The sequence below is a fragment of the Mus caroli genome, chromosome 3 (genome assembly GCF_900094665.2).
Source record: "Mus caroli chromosome 3, CAROLI_EIJ_v1.1, whole genome shotgun sequence".
Taxonomy (NCBI): domain Eukaryota; kingdom Metazoa; phylum Chordata; class Mammalia; order Rodentia; family Muridae; genus Mus; species Mus caroli.
The window spans coordinates 58,881,553-58,906,552 of NC_034572.1; the positions used below are offsets into that span (position 1 = coordinate 58,881,553).

Sequence of the window (25,000 nt, forward strand, 5' to 3'; positions counted from 1 at the left end):
GGGGGGGGGAGAGGGTATAGGGGACTTTCAGAGAGGAAACTTGGAAAGGGGATAGCACTTGAAATGTAAATGAAGAAAATATCTAAAAAAATTAAAAAAAGAAAAAGGAGAGAGCTCTGAGGTCTGGCTCTGGCTCTGGCTCTTTTTTCAGATGCATAGCTTGACGTTCTGAATTCTGAGGCACTCATTGACCTATGACCTTAAAATATTGAGTAGATAAACCAGACTAAGATCAAAGCTAAATATGGCAGCAGACCTTAGTCATTGTTCCCCTTTATCTGCATTTTAGTCTCTGAAACTGAATCCTTGAGCATCAGGAAGGACATGTCTCCTCTGCTGGAATATCAGTAACTGGGAGAGGGGAGAGGGGCAAGGGACAAGGAGAAGAGTGTGAATGCAGAGAAAATGCACCTAGCCAGGCTCAGGCCTCTAAAACTGAAAGGAGTCCTAGCCCTCCAGGCTTGAAAGAATAATTAAAGGCTTAAATGTCTCTTATGATCATCTAACGTGGGAAGAGAGACTTGCTTTACAAAGGAGAGATACTTCACACAAACGGTGAGGCTCAAAGCAAATAGGCAGAACTTGAAATCCAATCCACGTTTGTCTAGTAACAGCTTGCATTTGGCAAGCATCTCCCACGTGCCAGGTGCTGTCTTCATATTGAACCTTCACCACCATCCTCTGAGAGCATCTATTATTATCATCATGGAGCAGATGGGGCACCAGAGGTTCTCTGACCGAGGTTTCTCTGAGGGTGGGGAAAGTGTACCCAATTGCCCAGTATTTTACAATGAATGAAGGCCTCCTTGGCTAGCAAAGGAGTCACAGTGAGTAGCAATATTGCCTTTACCTGTGGCAAAGGGAAGGAAGGGATCAGAGTAGGTCCCTCTGGGAATCGCTAGGCATCACTACACACCCAGCACTGTGTGTGTTGTAGATGATGGCACAGATGATCCAGACACCGCCACTGGTTTAGATTGTAGTCTAGAAGGGGAAATGACCTTTATAAATAGGTACAGTAGGCATCTCCATGGCCTTCTGACAGTAGAGAGAAAGAATGTGAGTGAGCACATTGTTTTCTATGCGGATGTCAAGGACCAGGAAAAACAAACCTGTCCACTCTGGCTGTCAACATTTACCTTTAAGTGCATATTGAGGGACCATCCCCACCCTTCTCCCTTAGCCTTCCTTGTCTGTCATCCTATTTAGCTCTTTCTACTCAGAAGGCAGATTTGCCCCCGGGAAAGCGGACCTAGAAACGCGTAGGACCTGGAACTCAAGCTCAGAGGTTCTTTGAGTTGTGTGACCTCTGAGAGCCCTGCAGCTTATTACAGAGAAACCAGCCACAGTTTTCATCGTAAAGACAACACCAGGGAAGGCTTTAACTTCATCTTTGGAATTTCATTTTTGAAATACAGCATCACTACTAGATAAAAACATGGAAGTCTTTAGAGCCTCTCCAAGCTCCAAAAATGGCATACGTGGGTGATGTTTTCTTAGCAAAGTGTATTCTAGATAAATTGAAGAGGGAAATGTATATTTCCCCCTTTCAGGAGACCCATGACTGTGAATCCCTCACATAGTAGGATATTAGGAACTATTTTCTCCTACTATAGTCTAGGCATATACTTACCCATGGTCAAATGTAGTATTTTCTTTGCTCTGCTCTGCCCAGTTCCCCAACACAGGCTGGATGCCTGCAATTCAGCTCATTTCAAGCACTGAACTCTTTAGTGCAGACTCCACCCAGGTCAAGGGCCAGTCCCATAAGGCAGCCCCAGGGAGATATCCATCACAACTGTGCTGTCCAGGTTAATCACAGCCTATGTTCACCTTGGCTACAAGTAAAAGACCCCCAAGCCCTTTCCTGTGATCAGATTGGTTAGAGTGGTTTACAGAACCCAGAAATGTGTTTACTGTAAAATAACTCAACTCAGCAGGAGCTGTGAGGAAACCATGCCCATGGGCTCCCAGTCTCCAACGTAGCACAGTCAGCGCATTCAACGTGCCTGGTCACACGGTTGGTATCCTTTCCTGAGGCTCTCCAGGACCTTCACACACTAGTCCTCTCCTTGGCATACACAAAGACAGTTCTGACTTCTGAATTCCCTAGAGCTGTGTAGAAGGTAACAGACAGACAGACCCAATCACTAATTTCTTATTGTGTAAACACCTCTTCCATCTGCCTCAGATGCCCAGGTTTTTATCATTTTGTTCCAACTTTGCATCGCTCCCAGTTGATGTAATAAAAAACTCTTTCATAGCAAGTATCTGATAGCCAAGTCCATCCAATTGACATAGCAGAGAAACAGAGGGTATCCAAGAATGCCAGAATAGCCCAGCTCAGAGACAACAAATGTGCTAGAAGATTTAGGGAAGGAAATATTTTATATTTTTAAAAAACCTATAGAAGCAAGGATACTATGACAAGGTTGTATGAGTGAGCCAGGTGAACATTAGACGATTAATGCATGCACACACATCTGAAGGAACTCAGAAAAGGAACTTTTAAACACCTAATATCAAATATATAGAATTCCAATTAAATTTTAAAATATTTTAAAATGAAATTTGTGACCTAGTAATACATGTTCCTGTTTATTGACATATTACCTGACAAATTCTGGGGAAGATTGAATGTCAGGATTTCTAAGTGGTTCTGAGAATAAATGGTGAATGTGAATCTTTGAGACCTGAAGCAACAGCCATATGATATAGGATTACCTATAGTTTCCATGGGTAGCAAAGCCACAGATCATATGTGTACTACTCTGGTTTCTTAGCTATATTCATTATTGAAGGAAATGCTGTTAGTTAACACTTGGCAAAAGAAATGTATTCATTTCCATTCAAGTTTATTGACCCCTAAAATTATGTGCCTTTAAGATGGAAGCTCTAGAGTCTCATTTAAGATTAAGTTATTGATTTCCAGTTTTCCTGAAGATTTGGGTGTTTCTGGTATAAAAACAAAACAAAACAAAATAAAACACTATATAGGTTTTATGCAAGTGCTCAGTAAACCTGAATAGACATTTCTCAAGCCCTACTTCACATAGCATTGGAGCTTGTATGATGATATCCACACAATTGCATGTCTCATCTCCAATCTCCCTTCCTGGTGGCCATGGAAACATAGTGCTAAATTTTTCAACCCCACATTATTTCTCAAAACTATTGTTTTTCCCCTCCCTTGTCCTATTTTCAACCTTGCCTAATGATTCTAAACAGATAACTTAAATCAGCATATAATTTATTTGTGGCATTTGGAATACCTATGCAAATGTCCATCCAGGCCAGAATACTGTTAAGATCAGCAGGTTGAAGAAGTGAATCATGGAAGAAATAGAAGCAAGCCTTCTGCCAGATTCAATACCGTACTCACCTTCAACCACCTTAGGACACAAGACTATTGAAACACCTATCGGCTAGAGCCCAGAAAAAAAGGCTCTCCTGGAAAGAGGAGTAGCAGGCACCATGTTATTTCAAACTGAAGGACGTTTCTTTACCCTCCCTCATGATCTCTTGGTAGCCTAAAACACAGCCGCCAACTTATCACATTGAGGCAGTCTCCTCGTGGCCTCCTGCACAGACCCTCTCCCTGTCCCCCACCACCCTTGCCTTTGCTAATATACCTTCCTTTCCACTGTCTACAGAACTGGAGAGCCTGAAAGCCTCCATCCATCCCTTAACGTTGTCTCTGCTCATGGTGCTGATTATTCCTAATTCCAGAAAAGCCTCCTCCCAATTCTGGGCTCCAGCCAAGTAACTTGGATGTCTCATAGGTGTTCTAATCCCCACGTGTCCTAAGGGAGGTTAAAGCTATTCTGTTTCTCCCACAAAGACCAGTAAAGTGAAAAGCACCTACTCCAGTGAAAAGCACCCCTCTTTACGCAGCTGTCCAGGTTGGAAGCCTGAGAGTGGCCCATTACTCCTTCAGCATTACACTCAGTCAAACAGTTAGTCCTACAATACCTGCAAACACCTGCAGGTTCCTGTGTTCGATCACTGCAAGTCTGCCTGACATCATCACTCCTCATCAGGGCCACCTAAGCAGGCAGATTCCTAGCCCTGACCTCTTTCCCCTGCTTATGATTTTCAAGAGTTGCTCGTACATATAAACCCAAAACCCACACCCTAATCTGTAGAGCTCTGCTACATCTGACTCCTGCTCTCCTCATTAATCTGGAGTCACCCCTTCGTCTACTTCCTTCTACTGCCCTAGACGACTACTTCTTTAATGCCTCTTCCAGTCTAAGCCTCTGTACTTGCTCTTCTTTCTGCATAGGGTACAAGTCCCTGTTTTATCCTTTAAGCCCCTTTGACTCTGTTTTTATTCTTCTCGCATATATTATATCCTGAGTGTAGTTTTTCCTCCCTCTTCCTCTCTTCCTGGTCCCTGTCCTCACCCTCCATTACTCTTCCTCTGTTTCCCTTCAGAATAGGGCAGGCCTCCTGGGGATATCAACCAAACACGATATGAAGTCACAATAAGACTGGGCACCTTCCCTCATTAAGACTGGACAAGGAAACCCAGCGGGAGAAAAAGGGTCTCAAAAGCAGGCAAAAGAGTCAGAGACAGTCCCTGTTCCCATTATTAGGAATCTCACAAGAACACCAAGCTACACATCCATAACAAATATGCAGAGGACCTAGGTCAGGCTCCCTGGTTGTCAATTCAGTCTCCGTGAGCCACTAGGAGCCCAGGTTAGTTGATGGGGGGGGGGGGATTGTGGTGCCCTTGGCCCCTCTGTCTCCTACATTCCTTCCTCCCTCTTTTTTCAGGCTTCCCCAAGTTCTGTCTAATGTTTGACTGTGAGTCTCAATATCAGTCTCCATCAATTGCTAGATGAAGTCTCTCTAATGATAGAGCCTACCCATATAGCAGACTATCATTAGGACTCATTTCTTTGACTTTTTGTTGTTTGTTTGTTTTTGGTTTTGCCAGTTTTGTTTGGTTCTATTCTAGGTCTTAAGATATACAACCTCTGGTTCCTGGCACTCCAGGCATTGTCAGGGGTTGGCTCACTATCATGCCATGAGTCTTAAGGTAGACCAGTCATTGGTTGGCCACTCCAACGAGTTCTGTGCCACCTTTACCATAGTGCATCTTATAGGCAGGGCATATTATATGTCCGAGATTTTATGTTTGGGTTGGTGTCCCAATTTCTCCATTGGAAATCTAGCCTGGTAAGGTGATAGCTAGTTCAGGCTCTATATCTCCCATCACTAGGAGTCTTAAGTAGATTACTCTCATAGGTTCCTGGGAATTTCCATTTTTACTGTTTCTAGTTTGTCTCAGAGATACCCCCTGATTCCAATTGTCTCTCCCAGATATCTCCCATCTCTCCCTCTCCCCTCCCTCTTTCCTCCCTCCCTTTCTCTCTCTCCTCTTCCTCTTCTTTCTCCTCTTCCTCCTATTCCTCCTATTCCTCCTCCTCCAAACTGATCCCTCATGTTCCCAATCCCTCCAGTCCCCAGTGATATCTATTATATTTCCCCTTCCCAGGGAGATATACTACAACCCCACCCAACACCCTAGCGCTCTTTGTTACTTAGTCTTTCTAAGTCTGTAGATTATACCATGGTTATCTTTTACTTTACAACTAACATCTACTTATAAGTGGGCACATAGCATGTTTGTCTTTCATGGTCTGGGTTACCTAGCTCAGAATGATCTTTTTCTAGTTCTATTCTTTGCCTGCAAATTTCATGCTGGCATTGTTTTTAATAGCTGAGTAATACTCCATGTGTAAATATACCACATTTTCTTTACCTAGTCTTCAATTGAGAAACATTTAGGTTGTTTCCAGTTCCTGGCTATTATGAATAAAGCTGTTATAAACATAGTTGAACAAGTGTCCTTGTGGTATGGTAGAGCATCCTCTGGGTATACACCCAGGAGTGATATAGCTGGGTCTTAAGAAAAATTTATACCCAATGCTCTAAGAAACCAATTTCCAAAGAGAGACCTATTTTCTGAGAAACTGATTTCTAACATGACTGTACAAGTTTGCATTCCCACCAGTAATGGAAGAGTGTGCCCCTTACTCCACACCCTGGCTAACATGAGCTGTCACTTGAATTTTTTTATCTCAACCAAAATGGAATCTTAGTCGTTTTCATTTGCATGTCTTTAATAACTAAGAATGTTAAACATTTTTAAGTGCTTCTCTGCCATTTGAGGTTACTCTATTGAGAATTATCTGTTTAGATCTGTACCTCATTTCTAAATTGGGTGATTTGGCTTGATAATGTCTAGTTTCTTGAGTTCTTTATATATTTTGGATACCAGACTTCTGTTGGATGTAGGATTGGTGAAGATATTTTCCCAATATGTGGGCTGCTTGTATATCCTTTTGATGATGTCCATTGCCTTACAGAAGATTTTTCATTTTCATGATGTGCCATTTGTTGGCTATTAATCCTAGTGCCTCAGTTAATGGTGTTCTGTTCAGAAGTTCTCCTATACCAATGCAGTCAAATATATTCCTCACTTTCTCTTCTATTAGGTTCAGTGTGTCTGGATTTATATTGAGATTTTGATCTACTTAGATGAGTTTTATGCAGGTTGATAAATATATATCTATTTGCATTCTTCTACATACAGACATCCAGTTAGACCAGCATCAGTTTTTGAAGATGCTCTCTTCCCCACCCCCCGCAACACCCCCCACACACACACACACACATTATATAATTCTGGCTTCTTTATCAAAAATCAGATGGCTATAGGTCTTTGATTTACATCTGGGTCTTCAATTTTATTCCATTGATCAATCTGTTTTTATGCCATTACCATGAGGTTTTTATTACTACAGCTTTGTAGTAGAGTTTGAAATCAGGGATAGTGATACCTCCATACGTTCTTTTATTGGACAGAATTGTTTTAGCTTATCCTGGGTTTTTTGTTTTTCTATATGAAATTGAGTATTGGTTTTCAAGGTCTGTAAAGAATTGTGTTGGGGTTTTGATGGCAATTGTGTTGAATCTATAAATTGATTTTGGTAAGATGGCCATTTTCACTACGTTAAGCCTACTGATCCATGAGCATGGGATCTTTCTATCTTCTGATACCTTCTTGATTTTTTTTTCAAAGACTTAAAATTCTTATCTTAGAGGTCATTTACTTCCTCAGTTAGAGTTCCTAGAAGATATTTTAAATTATTTGTGGCTATTGTCCTGGGTATTATTTCCTGATTTTGTTCTCTGTGCTTTGTCCTTTATATGTAGGAAGGCTACTACTGTTCTTTGAGTTAATTTTGTATATAGCCACATCACTGAAGTATTTAGGAGTTTTCTAGTAGAATTTATGGGGTTGTTCATATATCATATCATCTGCAAATAATGAAACTCTCACTTCTTCCATTCTAATTTGTATACCCTTGATTGCCTTTAGTTGTTTTATTGCTCTAGCTAGAACTTCGAGTACTATATTAAATAGAATTGGAGAGAATGGAAAGTTTTGTCTTATTCGGGGTTTTAGTGGAATTGCTTTGAGTTTCTCTCCATTTAATTTGATGTTGGCTATAGCCTTGTTGTAAATTGTCTTTATTATGGTTTGGTATGTGCTTTGTGTCCTGATCTAAGACTTTTATCATGAAGGAAGGGGTGTTGGATTTTGTCAAAGGCTTTTTCAGTATCTAGTGAGATGATCATGGGTTTGGGTTTTTTGTTTTTGTTTTGTTTTTTCTTTAAGTTTGTTTATATGGTATATTATATTGACAGATTTTTATAGGTAGAACCATCCCTGAATCTCTGGGATAAAGCCTATTTGGCAGTGGTGGATGGTCTTTTTGATGTGGCTCCAGTCTGTGAGTGTTTTATTAAGTGTTTTTACATCAATGTTTATGGGAGAAATTGGCCTGTAATTCTCTTTTCTTGCTGAATCTTTGTGTGGGTTGGGTATCAGGGTGCTTATAGCCTCATAAAATGAATTTGGCAGTGTTCCTTCTGTTTCTATTTAGTGCAATAATTTGAGGAATATTAGTATTAGCTCTTCTTTGAAAGTCTTGTAGAGTTTTGTCCTAAAACTATCTGGGCCTCTGCTCTTTTTAGATTAGAGACTTTTAATGACTGACTATATTTCCTTCGGAGTTGTAGGTCTATTTAAATTGCTTATATCATCTTTATTTCACTTTGGCAAGTGATATCTATCAGAAAAATTGTTCGTTTCTTTTAGGTTTTCCAATTTTGTGGAGTACACAATTGTTATATGACCTAATAATTCTTTGGCTTTCCTCAGTGTCTGTTACGATGCCCCCCTTTCCATTTCTGATTTTGTTAGTGTAGATATTCTCTCTGACTTTTAGTTTAGTGTTTGTCTTATTGTTGATTTTCTCAAAGATCCAACTCTTTGTTTCATTAATTTTTTTATATTGTTCTCTTTGTTTCTATGTTATTGATTTTAGCCCTCAGTTTAAATATTTCTTGCCATCTACTCCTCTTGAGTGTGCTTGCTTCTTTCTGTTCTAGAACTTTCAGGTATACAGTTAAGTTGCTAATATAAAATATTTCCAGTTTCTTTTTGAAGGCACTTAGTGCTATGAACTTTCTTCTTAACACTGCTTTCATTGTGTCCCATAGGTTTGGTGTGTTGTGCATTCATTTTCATTGAATTCTAGAAAATTGTTAATTTGTTTCTTTATTTCTGCCTTAATACAATGGCCATTCAGTAAAGAGTTTTTCAGTTTCCATGGGTTTGTAGGCTTTCTATTGTTGTTGAAGTCCAGCTTTAATCAGTAGTCGTCTGGTAGAACAAAAGGTGTTATTTCAATTTTGTGGTATCTGTTGAGACTTGTTTTGTGACTCCGTATGTGGTCAGATTTGGAGAAAGTTTCATGTGGTGCTGGGAAGAAGATAACTTATTTTGTATTTGAGTAAAATGATCTATAGATATCTGTTAGATCCACTGGAGTCATAACATCTGTTAGCTCCATTATTTATCTGTTTAGCTTTTGTCTGAGTGACCTGTCTACTGGTGAGAGTAAGATATTGAAGTCTCCAACTATGTGTGGAGTTCTAGGTGTGTTTAAAGCTTTAGTAATATTTCTTTTACAAATGTGGGCACCCTTGTGTTTGCAATGTAGATATTCAGATATGGGACATCATCTTGAAGTATTTTTTTTCTTTTTATAAATATGAAATTTCCTTCTTTGTCTCCTGACTAAGTTTGGTTGGAAATCTATTTTGGTAGATATTAGAATAGGTACATCAGCTTGCGTCTCTGATTCATTTGCTTGGGAAATCCTTACCTAACCCTTTACTCTGTAGTAATGTTTACTTTTTATGTTGAAGTATATTTCTTGTATGCAGATTGATTAGTTGTGCATTCATTCTGTTAGCTATGTCCTTTTTTTTTTTTTTTTTTTTGGAGAATTGATTCCATTGATATTGAGAGATATTCATGACCAATGGTTGTTCATTCCTGTCATTTTGGTAGTGTTGGTGGTGGTGTGTATGTGTGTACACACTCATACTTCTGCTCTTCCCCTCTTTTGGTTTTGCTGGTGTGAGATTATTTCCTGTGGGTGCTGATAACCTCTTTGTATTGGAATTTTGCTTCTAGTACTTTCTATAGGACTAGATTTGTGGATAGATATTATTTAAATTTGACTTTGTCATGGGATATACTGTTTTCTCCATCTATGGTAGTTAAAATTTTGCTGCATATAGTAGTCTTGGCTGGTATCTATGGTCTCTTAGAGTTTATCAGACATCTGTCCAGGCCCTTCTGGCTTTTAGAGTCTCTGTTGTAGAGGCAGGTGTAATTCTAATAGGTCTGCCTTAGTGTGCTGCTTGGCTTTTTCCCCTTGCAACGTTGTTTGCAATCGTTCTTTGTTTTATATGTTCTATATGCTTAGTGTTTTGAGTATAATGTAGTAGGGAGACTTTTGTTTTTGGTCCAATCTCCTTGGTATTCTGTAAGCTTCTTAGACTTTTATAGGCATCTCCTTACTTTAGGTTAGGAAGTTTTTCTTCTATTTTGTTGAAAATATTTTTCCCAGCCTTTGACCTGGGAAATCTTATCCTTCTTCTATTCTTATTATTCTTAGGTTTGGTCTTTTTATTGTTTCCCAGATTTCCTGGATGTTTTGTGTCAGGAGATTTAAGAATTAACATTTTTTTGACAGATACATCCATTTGTCCTGTCATATCTCTACACCTGAGATTCTCTTTCATCTCTTGTATTCTGTTGGTGATTCTTGCATATGAGGTCCCTGTTCACTTACCTAGACCTTCCATCTCCAGGGCTCCTTCAGTTTGTGTTTCCTTTATTGCTTCTATTTCCATTTTCAGGTCTTGAACAATTTCATTCATTTCCTTTATCTATTTGTTTAGTTTTTGTTTTGATTTTCTATTTTGTTTCGGGTTTTGTTTGTTTCCTTTAAGGGATTTACTCAGTTCCTCCCATTACTTGTTTGTCTTTTCTCTAAGGGATTTTTCACTTCCTCATTAAGAAGAAGCTCTATCATCTTCATTAAAATTGGCTTTAAGGTCATTTTCATGCTTCAGTTGTGTTGGAATATTCAGGGGATGCTTTAGTAGGATAGCTGGGCTCTGGTGGTGCCATATTGCCCTGGCTGTTGATTGTGCTCTTAAACTGGTATCTCAGCACCTGGGTTTAGGATGAGTATATGTATAGGAGCTGATTTCTGAGTTTGTTTTGTTGGGTAGCTATTTTGTTCCTTTGTTTCTGTTTCTTCTTTGGTCTTTCTGGTCTTTGTGTTCTGTATTCTGAGTGGCTGGCTTAACTCCTGGTCCAGCAGGAGTCTCCTTCATTGTTGCCGGCTTGACTTCTGGTACCAAGCATGGCCTTTGGCTCAGCAGTGGATATGTGTTCTTCTGACAAGAGTGGCCTGCCCTTGAGCAGTAGGTATCTTCCCCTGTAGAGGTGAGTGGGTGCTGTGCTTGGTGAGGATGTCAGTGGCTTGGGTTCTTTGGGCTTTGAAGCAAGGGAGTGGGCAGGTTCAGAGGGCAGGTATGGTTCTTTCCTGTTCTGGATGGTGTGGTCTGCACCTAAGCAACAGATATCTGCGTGAGGTAGGGGTGGAGGCATGGCAGTGGGGGTGGGGGTGGTCAGGGGAAGGAGAGGGAGAAAGGGGTCTTTGGCTGCCTAACTGAGGGAGTTGGAAGATTCTGAGGGCAGGTGGAGCACTTCCTTGTTCTGACTCCTTTGGCTCTAAATTTAAATGTCACTTTCCTAAAACAGTTCTTCCTGACTGCCCCAACTGACCAGTCTTCTACCACTTAGAGTCATTTGTTTGTTTGTTTTTGAGATTACATCATTACTCACTTTCCTCTTTCCAACCCCCACCCCATTCTCTTTCAAACTCACAATCTCTATTTTCATTAACTGTTGTTACATTCACATAACACACACACACACACACACACACACACACACACACACACACACACACACAGCATCTTCAGTCTGTATGTTACTTGTACGTATGTTTTCCAGGCTGACCACTTGGTATTAAATAACAATCAGTGTGTTCTTCCCGGGGGGGGGGGGTTCTCCCTCTCTCAGCACTTCCCAGTTGCATATACTTTTTTGTGTAGGGTTTAGACCTCAGAGGCTTTACCCCACAGTTTTATATTTAGACCACAATGCCTTTTTTAAATGTACTATTGTGATTGTTAAGAACTTTAGAAATATTTTACAGAGTTTAGGTGAGAACGAGTCATGAATCCAACAGTCCTCAAACCCTGAAGAGTTCAGAGAATTCTACGCTGCAATGTGGGCACACATCATTGAGAAAGAAGATAGTGTGTTCCAGGGACAGTGTGTTGGCACACTGCTAACATCAAGACTGTCTGTTTTCTTTATCTAAGCACAGCCTAGCACTTTGGCAGTTTGTGATTGCCAAATATCAGATATTTGTCACAAAACTATATTCTTTAGTTACTCTTTTTTGGATTTTTGAGACAGGGTTTCTTTGTGCAGCCTTGGCTATCCTAGTACTAGCTCTGTAAACCTTGAACTCACAAAGATCTCTCCGCCTCCGCCTCCGCCTCCGCCTCCGCCTCCGCCTCCGCCTCCGCCTCCGCCTCCCCCAGTGCTAGGATTAAAGGTTTGCGCTACGCTACCACCACCTGGCTTTAAGTTACTCTTTTAGTGAGTTTATATACAACTTAGCTGCAGGATCATTATGCAAGGGCTAAAATATGGAGACATCTTCAGGCCAAAGCTATTTTAGTATAACATAATCAAATGATCAATTCAATGTATTATGTCTCTCCCTTTAAGTACCATGGACCTGCTTCTTGGCTTCCCTCAAGCATGGCTCAAGGTTAATACCAAGTGAAGGTTTCTCTTCCAATCTTGTCTTCTCAGAAGAAAGGATTTGCTCAAGAGATGGTTTAAGGGGAAATTTATTTAACAAGGAAAAACAAGTAATCTGGAGAGAAATGGGATATGCTGTCCTGAAGGAGCCAGGAGCAATGCAGAGAGGTCTGTGTTGTGGATTTTTAAAGAGCCTTGTGAATGTTTTTGAGAGGATGGCATAGTCATAGAGTAAAGTAGCCACTTTTCCCTTCTACCTTAGGGAGAACCCAATCTTGTCACTAGGGTATCACTTCCCATTATCTTCAAGAAAGAACCACAAAGGGTAAATACCATAGGGTAAAGGGTAAATACCATACCATGATGCAAATAGTATTCTAAAAAGTCAAGGCCATTTAAAATGTTATGCCCCATGCTAATGGGTAATAATGAAGATGTGCCCTGGAACCTTCATTTCTGATAGGATGGAAAGGATCTGTTTACGGTTTCAGGGATATTTAATGAAAGGGTGCATTCTAACTGTCAGGAGACACAGCTTTCAAGGCACAGCTACATTTTCCTTTACCTCAGATTCAACTAAGCTCCATTCCTACCTGGTATTACATAAAATGTGGTACATCTTCTTACTCATTTTTATTTTTAAGACAAGGTCTCACTACATATACTTAGCTTGTTTGCACTCACGGAGACCCACCTGCCTCTGCTTCCTGGGTGCTGAGATTCATGACACAGGTCACCATACATCTATTTTAAACGTATTAAATATAGAAAAGTCTCCTTTGCTATATGCCTCTAGACTTTTTCAGAATAATACAGGTAAATGGATGAACTTTGTGCATCCCAAGAAAACAATCTAGCTGGAATTTAGAGCTGACAGTGACTTAATCTTTATAGAATCTGGAAAACAACCTCATTTACTTTGTTGCTTACTACAGATAGCCATGAGCCACTGCCCTATATTATTCATTACTTTCTGTCATTAGCATCCATGGCCAAATCCTTCCAGTGGCTTGTGGCTCCCCCAAGAGTTACCATTCGCTCACCGAGTGATCTCCTATTCACTAACTGTAGTCATAGTCACGGTATAGAAATGTACCATAGGAGCCTCATTACCATCTGGCTTAACAAATGAATATAGTTTGGATTCTAGGGTTTGGGGGCTATTTTGGTTTTGTTTTGAGATTTTTGTTGGTTTGTCTTTTAGGGGGGATTTGTTCAGTTGGTTGGTTGGTTGGTTGTTTTGGTTTGTATGTTTATGTGTTTTAAGAAAGTTAAATGTACATCGTTAAAAGACAGACTGCTTAGCAATTTTCAGGTAAGACCTGGCACATTGTGTAGTGTGGTGGGGTCAGAAAGAGGGTGTGCTAGATATAGCAAATGATGTCATCATCAATGTAGTGTTCCAGCCACATGGAAACCAGGTCAGACCCAGCCTGCCTGTGTCCTCCACCTACACAGCAACTGGAGCCTCTTACATATGCTTTTGGTCCATTCCTGCTGTGACATCCTTTAAATTGGGAGATTTTTGTCAAGCGTAATATGCTTCTTTCTTGGTCAAATGCAAGATGCATATTTTAGCTAGCTACTCCTCTCTGCCTAGCAGTTTTAAACTGTGAACCGTATCTAAGATATACTCATCCAGAAGCAGGCAATTTAAAACAACACGTTTGGGCTGCTAATCTTCTGCTTTTAGCATCTTCCATTTGCAAAGGAACTGGGAGCAGAAGTGTGGCGTACAGCACTGAGATGATGCTTCATTTCAGTTCACGGTATTCTATTATCACCTTCAGAGCAAAAGGCACCTGGTGCCTCATAAAACAATGCTGGGCATTAACCACTGCATGAGAATAGCCTGACTGGGTGTTCACTGAGAAGATAGCTCCCTCCCAGAAGAAAGCAGAAACCAAACTTTGCAGTTAGTTTTCCACAAGCTAGAGCCTTCCTCCAGATCACTTAGATGAAGCTTTAAGACTCAGGATTTCCAAAAATTTGACTGACAGATCTGCCCCATGCCCCATATTGATGTCATTTGTTTCTAATATTAGCAGCGGAGCATTCCGGGTTCACCTGGGAAAGAGGAGCTTTTATTTTTGAGTCAAACAAGAACAGATACTAAAAATGAACATGGTGAGACTTCCTTCTGGCGTATCTGACACAGATAAAATAGGGAAGCCTGTGCCGCAAGACTATTTTGGATCAAATGAGAAAGGGATTCAAGGTAGTTGGAAATCCAACGACCTTTCAGACACCCTCTGTCCCCTCGCCCAAGACTTCTGAGGAATTAAGAAATAAAATGAAACCTTATATATAATGTCACAAAAGATTATGATGTGCTTAAGAAAATTTTCCCTAGATGACCGAATGGATCCGGGTGATTTGTTACAGTTCAATGTGAGTAATGTACTTAGTTATATAATGATGTAGACATATGCATGAAGAATTAAATGGTATGTTCAAGGCTCATGGACAACTCTCACACGGGCCAAGTACTTGAGCTTCTGTCATCTAGCCGAGTTTAAATGGGTCCAAGTAGTTGGCCACTACCATTTTTCTGACTCGCATCGATGGGAGGGGTCAGGAAGATGATGCTGGGCCACTTGGTATAACTGCTGTAGTGTTGAGATTCCATGCCCTGAATGAAAGGCGATTTCTTCCATCTTCTCCATCTGCAAAGTGAATAGCATAGTCATGTATCAAAAGTGATTCATTTATGTGGTATACATCTTGAAAAGATGTAAGGGCAATAAGTTGAATAATTCAGAAACCTCTGAAATATAGAAAATGTATTTCACTTTAAAATGACCATGTAAGTTTAGTAAGCATTCTCTATAGAAAAAATAAAACACTTAGAGAATGTAATAGAACTAAAGAGTTAAAAGAAACAAAAGCACTGAGGTTCAGGTAGGGCCTGTTATCACCCAGCATTTGTCTGGAATTGAACTTTCCTTTCATTCCACATTTTTCTAAGACATTGATTTTCAGGACGCTGCCCTCTCTATAAGTAGCAATGGTAAGGGAATACGTAGCTATTCTGCACTTTGTTTGTGCTGACGATTCCCTCAGTGTCCCATTCCCTCCTTACTGATCATTCATCATCTCACGTCATAGGGAAAATAGGGCATCTCTTGCTTAGAAAGCATCTAGTCACACCAACTTGTTGGGTTTTTTTTTTTTTTAACTGGGTCCAAGAACTCTGGTCTATACAGGCTTAGCCTTAAAGCTGCCTTGTTTTGCTTTGCATTGTTGGTTGTTGATGCTTTGTTCTGTACTATTACTCCTCCATATTATTCTCAATATCATTAAATGGTGTCAAAGTTCCACAGGAAGCCTTGTTTACATCAGTTTCCTCAAGACAAGATCAGAATGCCCACCCTGTGTTCCCAAAGATTGTTGTGACAGGTCACACACCACTGATTTGTGCTGGTATGTTAGGCTCTACCTCCTTCCTCCTTGGGACTCTGGGTTCTTTCAAAGTAGAGAGCTGTGCCTTGTTCCCCCTTTATGTCCCAAAGCTTGTCTGGAACATAGTGATCTCTCACTAGTTACTTATTCATCAGTGTTGGATGGCTTACCTGGGAGACTACGGTATTCACTTACATTTTACTTGTTTTTGTTTCACCTTGGATGGGGTGGTTTTTGTTCTCCCTGTTAAACTATTTTTGCTCTCGATTCCCATCTTTGTAAAGAAGCAGACTTTCTGATAACAAAGGAGGATCCTCTGTTATACACCTGATGATTTCTGAAAACTCAAAAGAACAACATCTTAGGATAATTTTTTTCCTGAAAGATGCCCAGTTACTTTTTTTCCTATCTAGTAATTCAAAACATGTTTCGAGTATATTTGTCTGCAAGTTGCTTTCCAGTTGCAAATATCTAGTTAATGTGGGAGGACTCCGCACCATATCTGTTAGAGGTCAGGAGGTAGGACTCACCAAACTCCCAGTATTGGCTTTCCGTAAAACACTATCATAGTTACTCAGATTCCACCCACATAGAAATGATACTAAATGAATGCCACAGATACCAACATCCCTACTCACTAATGAATAAATCAAACCCCAGACAGCATCTTCCTAAGGTCACTCTAAGGTTACACTAAGGAGACAGTGAGTCTTTCAGTTCCACATTATGATAAGTACTTGACTAGCTATAAAATTACATGTGTCACTTAGGTGACATTTTATAGACAATAAAAGAGAAGAAGAAAAAAGTCACAGTGCAAAAGTAAAAGTCCTGATTATGAACTCTAGAGAAACCAAAGCAGACACAGTGAGGAGAGCAAACTGGTAAAGCAGTCAGTGTGTCACCCTGTAGCAAAAGTGGGGAGGGGAGTGTACAGCTTGTGGCCAGAATAGGAGATAATTCCCACCCCCATGATACCTTTGCCCACTGAGAACTCTGTGTCTTCTCTGAGAAGTATTAGTGAGAGGACAGAAATGGGTTGATTCTGGATTTCCATCAAGACTGTAGGTAAATGAATGAACTCCTGGTTCCAACACTACACAAATTATAAACCTACGTACATTTTACTTGATGAACTTTGAGCGATGAAAGCAGAAAAAAAATATAGAAGAAGAAAATAAGACTCTCTAAAGGGTTATCTGAACTTCCTGTTTTATGCAACCAGGTATAAAAGTGTGTTATAGTAGACACAGTTTTATGTGTGTTCTTCATATGGAAGTAATATTCTATTTTAGAAGTCAGTCAATAAGTCAACATTTATGAAGTGCTTACTCTGTGTCATGTCTGTGATGAATGATTGACAGTTGGCTAGTGAAAAAGGTAAATTCTGTTGCTGTGGAAAAAAAACTCACATTCTAAAAGAAAAGAGCATGATAGTAAATGTAGAATCAAATTAATAAAGACAATTTAAAATTGAAAAGCTTCATTTTGTGGGGTTTGTTTTGTTCCTAGGCTAAGCCTGAGATTTTGAGTTTCTCAATTTCAAAGTGGAATAGCAATGAAAAACAGAATAGTGGTGAAAGAAATTCCAAAGGCACTGGTGGACATTCCCCTGCCTCATCTCTTGTCAAGAAAGGTAACGTTCAGGGTTAGGTGTGTGCTGCTTCACATGCAAAAATGGTGGTAATATGTTGCTTTCTTTTTTGTTCTAGGAATCTTGGGAAATCAGGACTCAGAGTTTCGTGCTTGGGTCTTGGTAAGTACTCAGGGTGTTATGGGGACAGTGAGTGGGAAGGCAGGAGACTAAGGAGATACCAGAAAGTGGTGTGATGTACGTCAGGGCCCTGTCGCAGGACGACATCGTCCAGCTTTGCCCCCATTTCCCCTCTGAGGAAGGCTTTCCTTGTCCAGCATGCTCATCTCCCTGTCTAGGCCCAAGGATTCATCATATTCATGGGATCTTCTACCTCAAGCGGGAAGCCTTCTTAGAGGACAAGGACCATGTACCTCTCCTACTTATCTGGTGTGCAAGATATAAATATACACGTATATGCTCGCCTCACGTTGCCTTTGGTTTACCTGAAATTTGTCTATCTGTCCTAACTTTCCCTTTGACTAATTTCTTCACTTATTTTCTGATATTGTTATTATTTTATTTGCTTTTTAAAAACCTGCTTCAAATTCTTGGGAGCAGACTGAGATAATGCACACACAAAATTTCAATGGAAGGAATCATACTTTGGGAGATGATCCTCTAGACATTTCTCTGAGGCATTATGTTGATTATGCTAGTTGATATGGGAAGACTCATCTTAATTGTGGATGCAACTATTCCATGGCAGCAGGATCTGAACTGAAACAAATGGAGATGGGAATGCTTTGGGGGATGGAGATGTTTATTCCCTGTCATGGTATGGTACTGTGGCACAGCCTGTCACACTGTGACTGAAGTCAGGAAGAGGAGAGAGATGTAATGCTCATGTTACCAGAGATGCCCATTCAGACCCAGTGAATGGCCAGTTAAAAGTATCCCAGCAGGCTAGGACTACATCCAAGGGTTCAGGGACCTAGGTGTGGTCCCGAGTATCCAGAACACTGTTTTTTAAGGGCAGAGACCACCTCATCAGCTATGGGGGAGAGGAGAAGAGGGGAGGTTTCACACAGTAAGCAGTTTGAACACAAGTTAAGATAATCAGCTATCCAGCTGGAGGGGATTTCCACACAACCAGGCAGCTAAGATCAACCATGAGCTGGAGGAGGATCCAAACAAGCAGCTTTGACAAAAGCTAAGATAAGTCAGCTAGAACATCCTGACCTTTGGCTCCTAGGATAGAGTTGGGTAATTTTCCATGGGATTCTCCACCAAGGAGATCAGATTCTAGTTTAACCTGAAACGGCCTTAGCAAAAAAATACAAATGGAAGAACCTCTGCACCTCACTAATTGTTGTCTCATCCCCCTTCCCTCATCCCTATCCCTGTCCCCCTTCCCCATCTCCCACCCCCACCACTCACCCCTACCACTCACCCACCCCCACTCCCCCTCCCACCAGAGTTCAGTTCAGTTTCCTCTCTTCACACACATTCAGGGTGGGTGTTCGCTTCTCAATTAAACCTCTCTAGAAATGTTATCTCAAACACACCAGATGGTGTCTCACGTGACTCTCAATCTAGTCAAGTTGATATTGAAGGTTGTCAATCTGACACCCCCAAACATCAATTTTACCTATACCTTCCACCCTCCTCCTGAATGTCTACTCCTCCGAGGACATCCCACCTTGCAAAGTGAGTTCAGCTGCAAGACTCCCCTGATCTTAACAATTCCACCATTGTTCAAAAGTTCAAAGTCCCTGGTAAGATTCAAGGTAGTCATGTAACTGTGATCCCTCATAAGAAAAAGAAGAAAGATTTTGTTCTAGACGAGAGAAATGGTATCAGAGCAAGGAAAAGGTGGGCCAAAGCGAGACTAAAAGTCACCATGGAAAACATTAAATCCTGCAACTCCGTAGTGAAAGTCTCAGATGTAAGTTCAAGAGGGACATTGAGATGGGTTGTTAGGAGCAAGGAGTTTTCAGCGTTATTAACGCCTGGACAAGCAGGTAGACAGCAGCCCATGGTTAGGTCTCTGAGGAGGCTGAGGTGCCAAAACCAGAGATAAGCGGCATAGCAGGAATGAGCATCTCTTTCCATAGCTCGTGGAGGAAAGGAGTGATTCCCAGCAGGAACCAGGTTGCCTGATTCCCAGGCAAGAGGCATGAAAGCCAGCAGAGAGCAGGATGTGTGCCCACTAATGCCCCCTTTACATGAACTCGTTTCCCCCATGAGAAATCCTGACATCTAGAGGTATAAGCTAGAGATTCACAGACTCAAGAGAATTCCTGCCAGAGAAAGGGCTACTTCTGCTACTGTAGTCTATGAAGTCTGGTCTGGAATCTAATACATGCTTATACGTAGCTGGCACCTGGAATGGATGATGGAATCATCTGGACCTCAGTGGCCTTGGGCAGCCCTGCCATTCTAGTGCTGCCACCTGTAGCACATGAGTGACATCTCACACACCAGCCTGAAGCCTTTCTCAGCAAATGCCCCCTGTCCTGGTACCACCAATATCCCAGGGTCTAGCTTTGAAACTTTTATTCAGAAGCCTCCAAAGTTCTCCTGGGAGGGAATCTGAACCTGCCACATGATGCTTGATCTCAGAGGCTTTCTGGAAGTCTGTTGCAGGGCCCCATGATCCTATATCCTATATTGCATGTCTGCAAAATCCAGCACCATCTAGAAGGTGCTGCCAAGTTCTGTGCTGGTTAGAGATGCAGTCTTACCCTTGTCTAACACGGCCAATAGCCACTGGGTGTCATAGAAGCTGCACCAGGAAAAACACTTTCCTAGGGAGTTAGTGGTTTAGGGTAGTAAATCCCTTCAGTAGAACTCTCATCTCAGGCTCTCTCTTTTCAAACGAATTTGTCTTTTCATGTGATGGAACCTTCACAGGATACTCTGAGTTCTAGTCCTGGGGAAGAGCTCAAGGTTTGTTAATAGTACTGACCTCTGGGGCCGCCGTTAGAGTGGCCTGCTTTCCCTGCCCTTGCCTGTGACTTTAGATTCATTGACATTCATTTCCTTGCTAAACTGCACATTTTTCACATTTTTTTCTGTTCTCTGTCACTGTAGATATGACTAAAAATAGTGAGTCATAACCTTGCTACAGCCTAGATGTAATGATGTCATGAAATTTCCCCCACCAGTTTAGTCCATAATTTTCTTTTCCTTTTGCTTTTCCTTTTCCTTTACTTTTTCCTTTTCTCAAAACATGGAACAACTACATAGTTCTGGCTGTCCAAGAACTCACTATATAGACCAGGCAGGTCTCAAATTCAGAGATCGACCTGCTCCTGCCTCCCATGTGCTGAGATTAAAGGCATGTGCCACTACACATGTCTAGTCTATAACGTTTTAATTCGACCTTACTCAAGGTTCTGGAAGACTAGAAGAATATAATCAGGTCTTGTTTGTTTGTTTGTCGTTTTGTTTTTGCTTTGCTTTATTTTTTGCCAGAATATAACTAACACAGATGGGTTCCAGTTCAGCCCCCAGTACAGTCCTGTTGTTTTCTGAACCTTTACATGCCTATTGTTTGCTGCCCACACTAACATAGCACCCCTCCCCCAGAATAGTTCATTATTCATTGCCAATAGACGCTAGCACTTCTGTAGCTTACAGCTTCAAATTCTTCAACATTCTTCCTTTAAACTAGTTCTGAAGGCCTGTAACCAAAAGGTCAGAGTTCATATGCCAACTTACTAACCTTTCAGTCTGACCACCTGTATTGGTTACTTTTATCCCCGATGCAACCAAATATCTGACAAGAGGAAACTTAAATGTAGAAAAGGTCGACGTTGGTTCACACTTTGAAGGAAACAACCCATTATGGCACAGGAAGATTGAGGACTGGAGCTGTGCAAGTTTGCTTTCTGTGGCTGTGGTAAAACAACCTGGGGTGATGAGAGAGTTTGTGTGGCTTCCATTCTGAGATCTCAGACCATTGAAGGATACCACCCACATGAAGAGTGGTTCTCTCTCTTCTGTTAAATCTGATTGGAAATGCCCTTGCAGACACATACTCCAGAGGTATCTCCTAGGTGATTTTAGCATCTGCCAATAAGGATTAATTAACCATCCATCCCTAGGGGTTTTTTTTTGGGGGGGGGTGTGCTTATGGTAAATCATCATATACTAATGAAAGGAACTACTTAGTAGTGCAAGATTTAAAATATAGTAAATTAAGAAAATATCCGCTGTGAAGATGGCTCAACAGGTACAATGTTTGTGACAAAGGCGTGGGGATCAGAATCCATAGCCCCAGAACCAATGTAAAAGCCCTGTGGCACAGGAGCCTGCCTGCAATTCCAGCTTCAGGGACTGGAGACAAGAAATCCCTGAAGTAAGTTGGCTAGACAGACTAGCCAAAATGTCAAGCTCTGAGATTACTTAAGAGATCCTGCCTCAATACACAAGGTAGAGAGCAACTGGGGAAGATGTTTAACATCAACCTCCAACCTTGACATAGACACACAAATATGGGAGCCTGCAAAGGGAAATACACCCGCACACATGCAAACATGCCCGAATACCACAAGCACATACATACACTCATGAAAAGAAAATATATCTTAACATGAGACAGAAGGACCACTATGGCAAGAGGACAGGAAAGGAGGATGAAGAAAGGAAACACACGCATACCATTTATATGTATATTTAGAACGATGATATAAAAAACTTCTGACCAATTATCTTGGAGTTGGTATCTATGGAGAAAATAGTTTGGTCATTAAGCACATAGGTAAGTCAACAAGATCTGGTGATAGTGGCAGATGTTTGTAATCCTAGTACTTGGGAAGTAAAGGCAGGAAGGCCAAATGTTCAAGGTCATCCTCTGCTACTTAGAAATTTTAGAGCCAGACTGGGCTACATGAGACCCTGTCTCAAAAGAAAAGAAAAAGGAGGAGGGTCGCAAGATAGCTCAGTGAGTAAAGGCACCGGGAACAGAGCCTGACAACCTAAGTTTTATTCTTGAAACCCACACGGTGGAAGGTGAAACAACTCCCACAAGCTCCATAGGTGTTGACATACATGTATACATATGTACACATACATACATACATACATACATATGTGCATGTATACATACACACATGTGTGTTTGCACACAAATAGGTAAATAACTTTTTAAACTTTTTAAAGAAAAAATAAAAAATGTAAAGAAATTCAAACAAAAGGCTGTAACAAACGTAACAGCCCCCCAAATGTTAAGTATGAGCAGATGGCAGCACATTTCTGTTTGTCTGCTTGTTTGTTTTTGTTTGGTTGGTTGATTGAGTTCAACCTATATAAACCATATGCCTTTAAGTGAGCCTTGAAATGGGTATGATTTAAGAGCAATAGATCAAGATTTTTGAGCCTGAACACAGGGGATAAGATGCTGTGAGAAACAGGAGAAAGCAAGGCAGCCCTCTAGGTGGACTGGAGTCAGTCAAAACAAGGTGAACGGCCTGATGAGGAGATGCTCCTGCATGCTTTTGTGCTGCCTCTGTAAAGCAGGAAAGACAAAAGAGAATCACAAAAGGAGTGAAGCAGCAGCCCTAGGTATTCATGAGGCTCCACCGCCCCAGCACCCCTCACACCCCCCTCATACCTCCCACACATCCACACATCCACATACCCACACATCCCTGCTGTCAGACCAGGTGAAGTTGAGTTTACTGATCAAGGCTTGGATGTCAGCTCAGTCACGGCCCATGTTCAACTGAAACTTTGGAAATTAGGCATTGAGACTTCTGGCAATCAAAAGGCCTCAGATAACTTCCTGTTGGGATGCATTAAAGGTCATAATTAAAGGTGACAGTATTGACCTTCTCTATGGGAGGAGTGGCTGGAAGCCTCTTGCCTGCCAGGCTTTATTGTGGTAGATGAATGAACATACAGAGAAGGGCAGAATGGAGTGACGATGTAACTAAGAAACAGAAGAAACGAATCCCACTCGGACATTGCAGTAGCTGGGACAGTGTATGGACACACTGCCCCCAGCCATCGTGACCTAATAATGTCAAAGAAAGTGATAGAAAATGAGTAAATACAGTGATGAGTGACCTCGGGGCTTCTGCAGCACCCAGAGCTTGAGGAAGCTCCTAGGGTAAGTTAGTGAGCTGACGCCCTGTCATTCAGCTCTTCCCAATGGGCCCTACTCTGCCTAACCACAGTCAACTTTTAGTGCATAAGCAGTCCATCTGTATCACAGGCAGGCAGCATTGGCTTCTTTTTAGTGCACTGCACATGTGCAGAATGTACTGCTGGCTCACCTCCCTCTGCCTTTGAGATGCTCATGTGTGCTTAAATATGGAGGTTCCAGGAGAACATGGCATTAAACACTTCACATGGCTAGAGTTATTTTTATGACATCCTTCATGGTTCCCACTCCTATTGCAAAGGCCACAGTAGCTCACCAAGTATTATGACAATCGTCATAGGCATTCATAAAGTTCCTCCAGATACTTGCGGGACCGTTTAAAAGCACAATTTCCTTCCACAAAGATTTTAACAATTTTTCTGTACAGTGCAAAAGGAAGTATCAGAAGACTGAAATAGCCACAGAATCTAAGTGACACATGAATATTAAATCCACAAGAGAGTTGTAGGCTTGTCACTCTTCGTGGAAACTTCTAACAAAGCTATTATATTCAGAGGAAAATTAGTAGGCATTTAATTTTTACAGAATAAGACCTGTATATGTAGGTGTTGGTACACTTATGTGCACAGGGACTTGTCCATGTGAATGCCTTGTGTGGAGGCCAGAAGTCCGTCTCTGGTGTCTTTCTTCAGGAGCCATCCACCTTGTATTTCTCATTGACTTGGTGTTTGACAAGTAGGTTACACCAGGGACCAGTGAGCCCCCAGGAATCTACCCAGCTCCACTCCCCAGTGCTGGAATAATAAACACACATGCCCTGCCCCCAGCCCTTTTACAGGTTCTGGAGGTTGAACTCTGGTCCTTGGATTTACATAGCAAACACTTTATTCACTGAGCTAACTGCCCAGCCCCATACCCAAGTGAATAGTTCATGGATAAAATACTTTTAAGAATTGCTCACAACCTGATGCGTCTGAATGAGCATTGCTGCTGGCCACATGCCTTTGCTTGAAAGAGTCCATTAGGACCAAAGACACAATTGAGGGACAGAAATAGCCTGACATTCCACACCACAATTAGAAGAGAACGCAAGAAGAAAAAAATCAGAACCCACACTTGGGTAATTAGCAGAACCAGAAACAATTTATAAACACGGCTTTCCTGAAAAGAAATGGCTTGCCATTTTGAAAAGACCAGTTCCTTTCAAAAGAAGGAGACAGGTTCGGGAAAAATCATCTGACAATTTAACAGAGAAATAGTTACTTCCCTGTCTTTGCAAAGGTTCAGCACACTGCCACTGGCTCCATTGTTATTGGCTCCATTGTTTCTGGGCTCATGGTGAGTCTGAACAGCAACAGCAGCAGGAAGGAATAGACTGCTCACCTCATGGTAGACAGGAAATAGAGGGGAATCACATCAGAAGAGGGCCAGGGCAAGATGCAGCCCCAAAAGCATGACTCAGGCTCCACCTTCTACAATGTGACCACCTCCCATTGGTCTGATTCTTAATTCATCAACCAGTTAACATCAATCATTAAGATCAAATTGTGCAATAGCCTACATCCCTCAGGATGCAATCATCTCTGGAGACACCTGCTTCTCTACACTCAGAGTTGTTCTTTAC

The 25,000-nt window shown here is 41.3% G+C and overlaps 1 protein-coding gene across 4 annotated transcripts in view; it reads left to right on the forward strand.

Annotated features, from left to right (window-relative positions):
* Kcnab1 (potassium voltage-gated channel subfamily A member regulatory beta subunit 1) overlaps nucleotides 1-25,000 on the forward strand; it is a 420,837-nt gene that overhangs the window by 283,314 nt on the left and 112,523 nt on the right. For all 4 annotated transcript variants that reach the window (XM_021157435.2, XM_021157436.2, XM_021157441.2 and 1 more), the window contains exon 2: nucleotides 17,404-17,447. In XM_021157435.2, coding sequence (XP_021013094.1) covers nucleotides 17,404-17,447 — 44 coding nt within the window. The remainder of the gene's footprint in view (nucleotides 1-17,403; nucleotides 17,448-25,000) is intronic.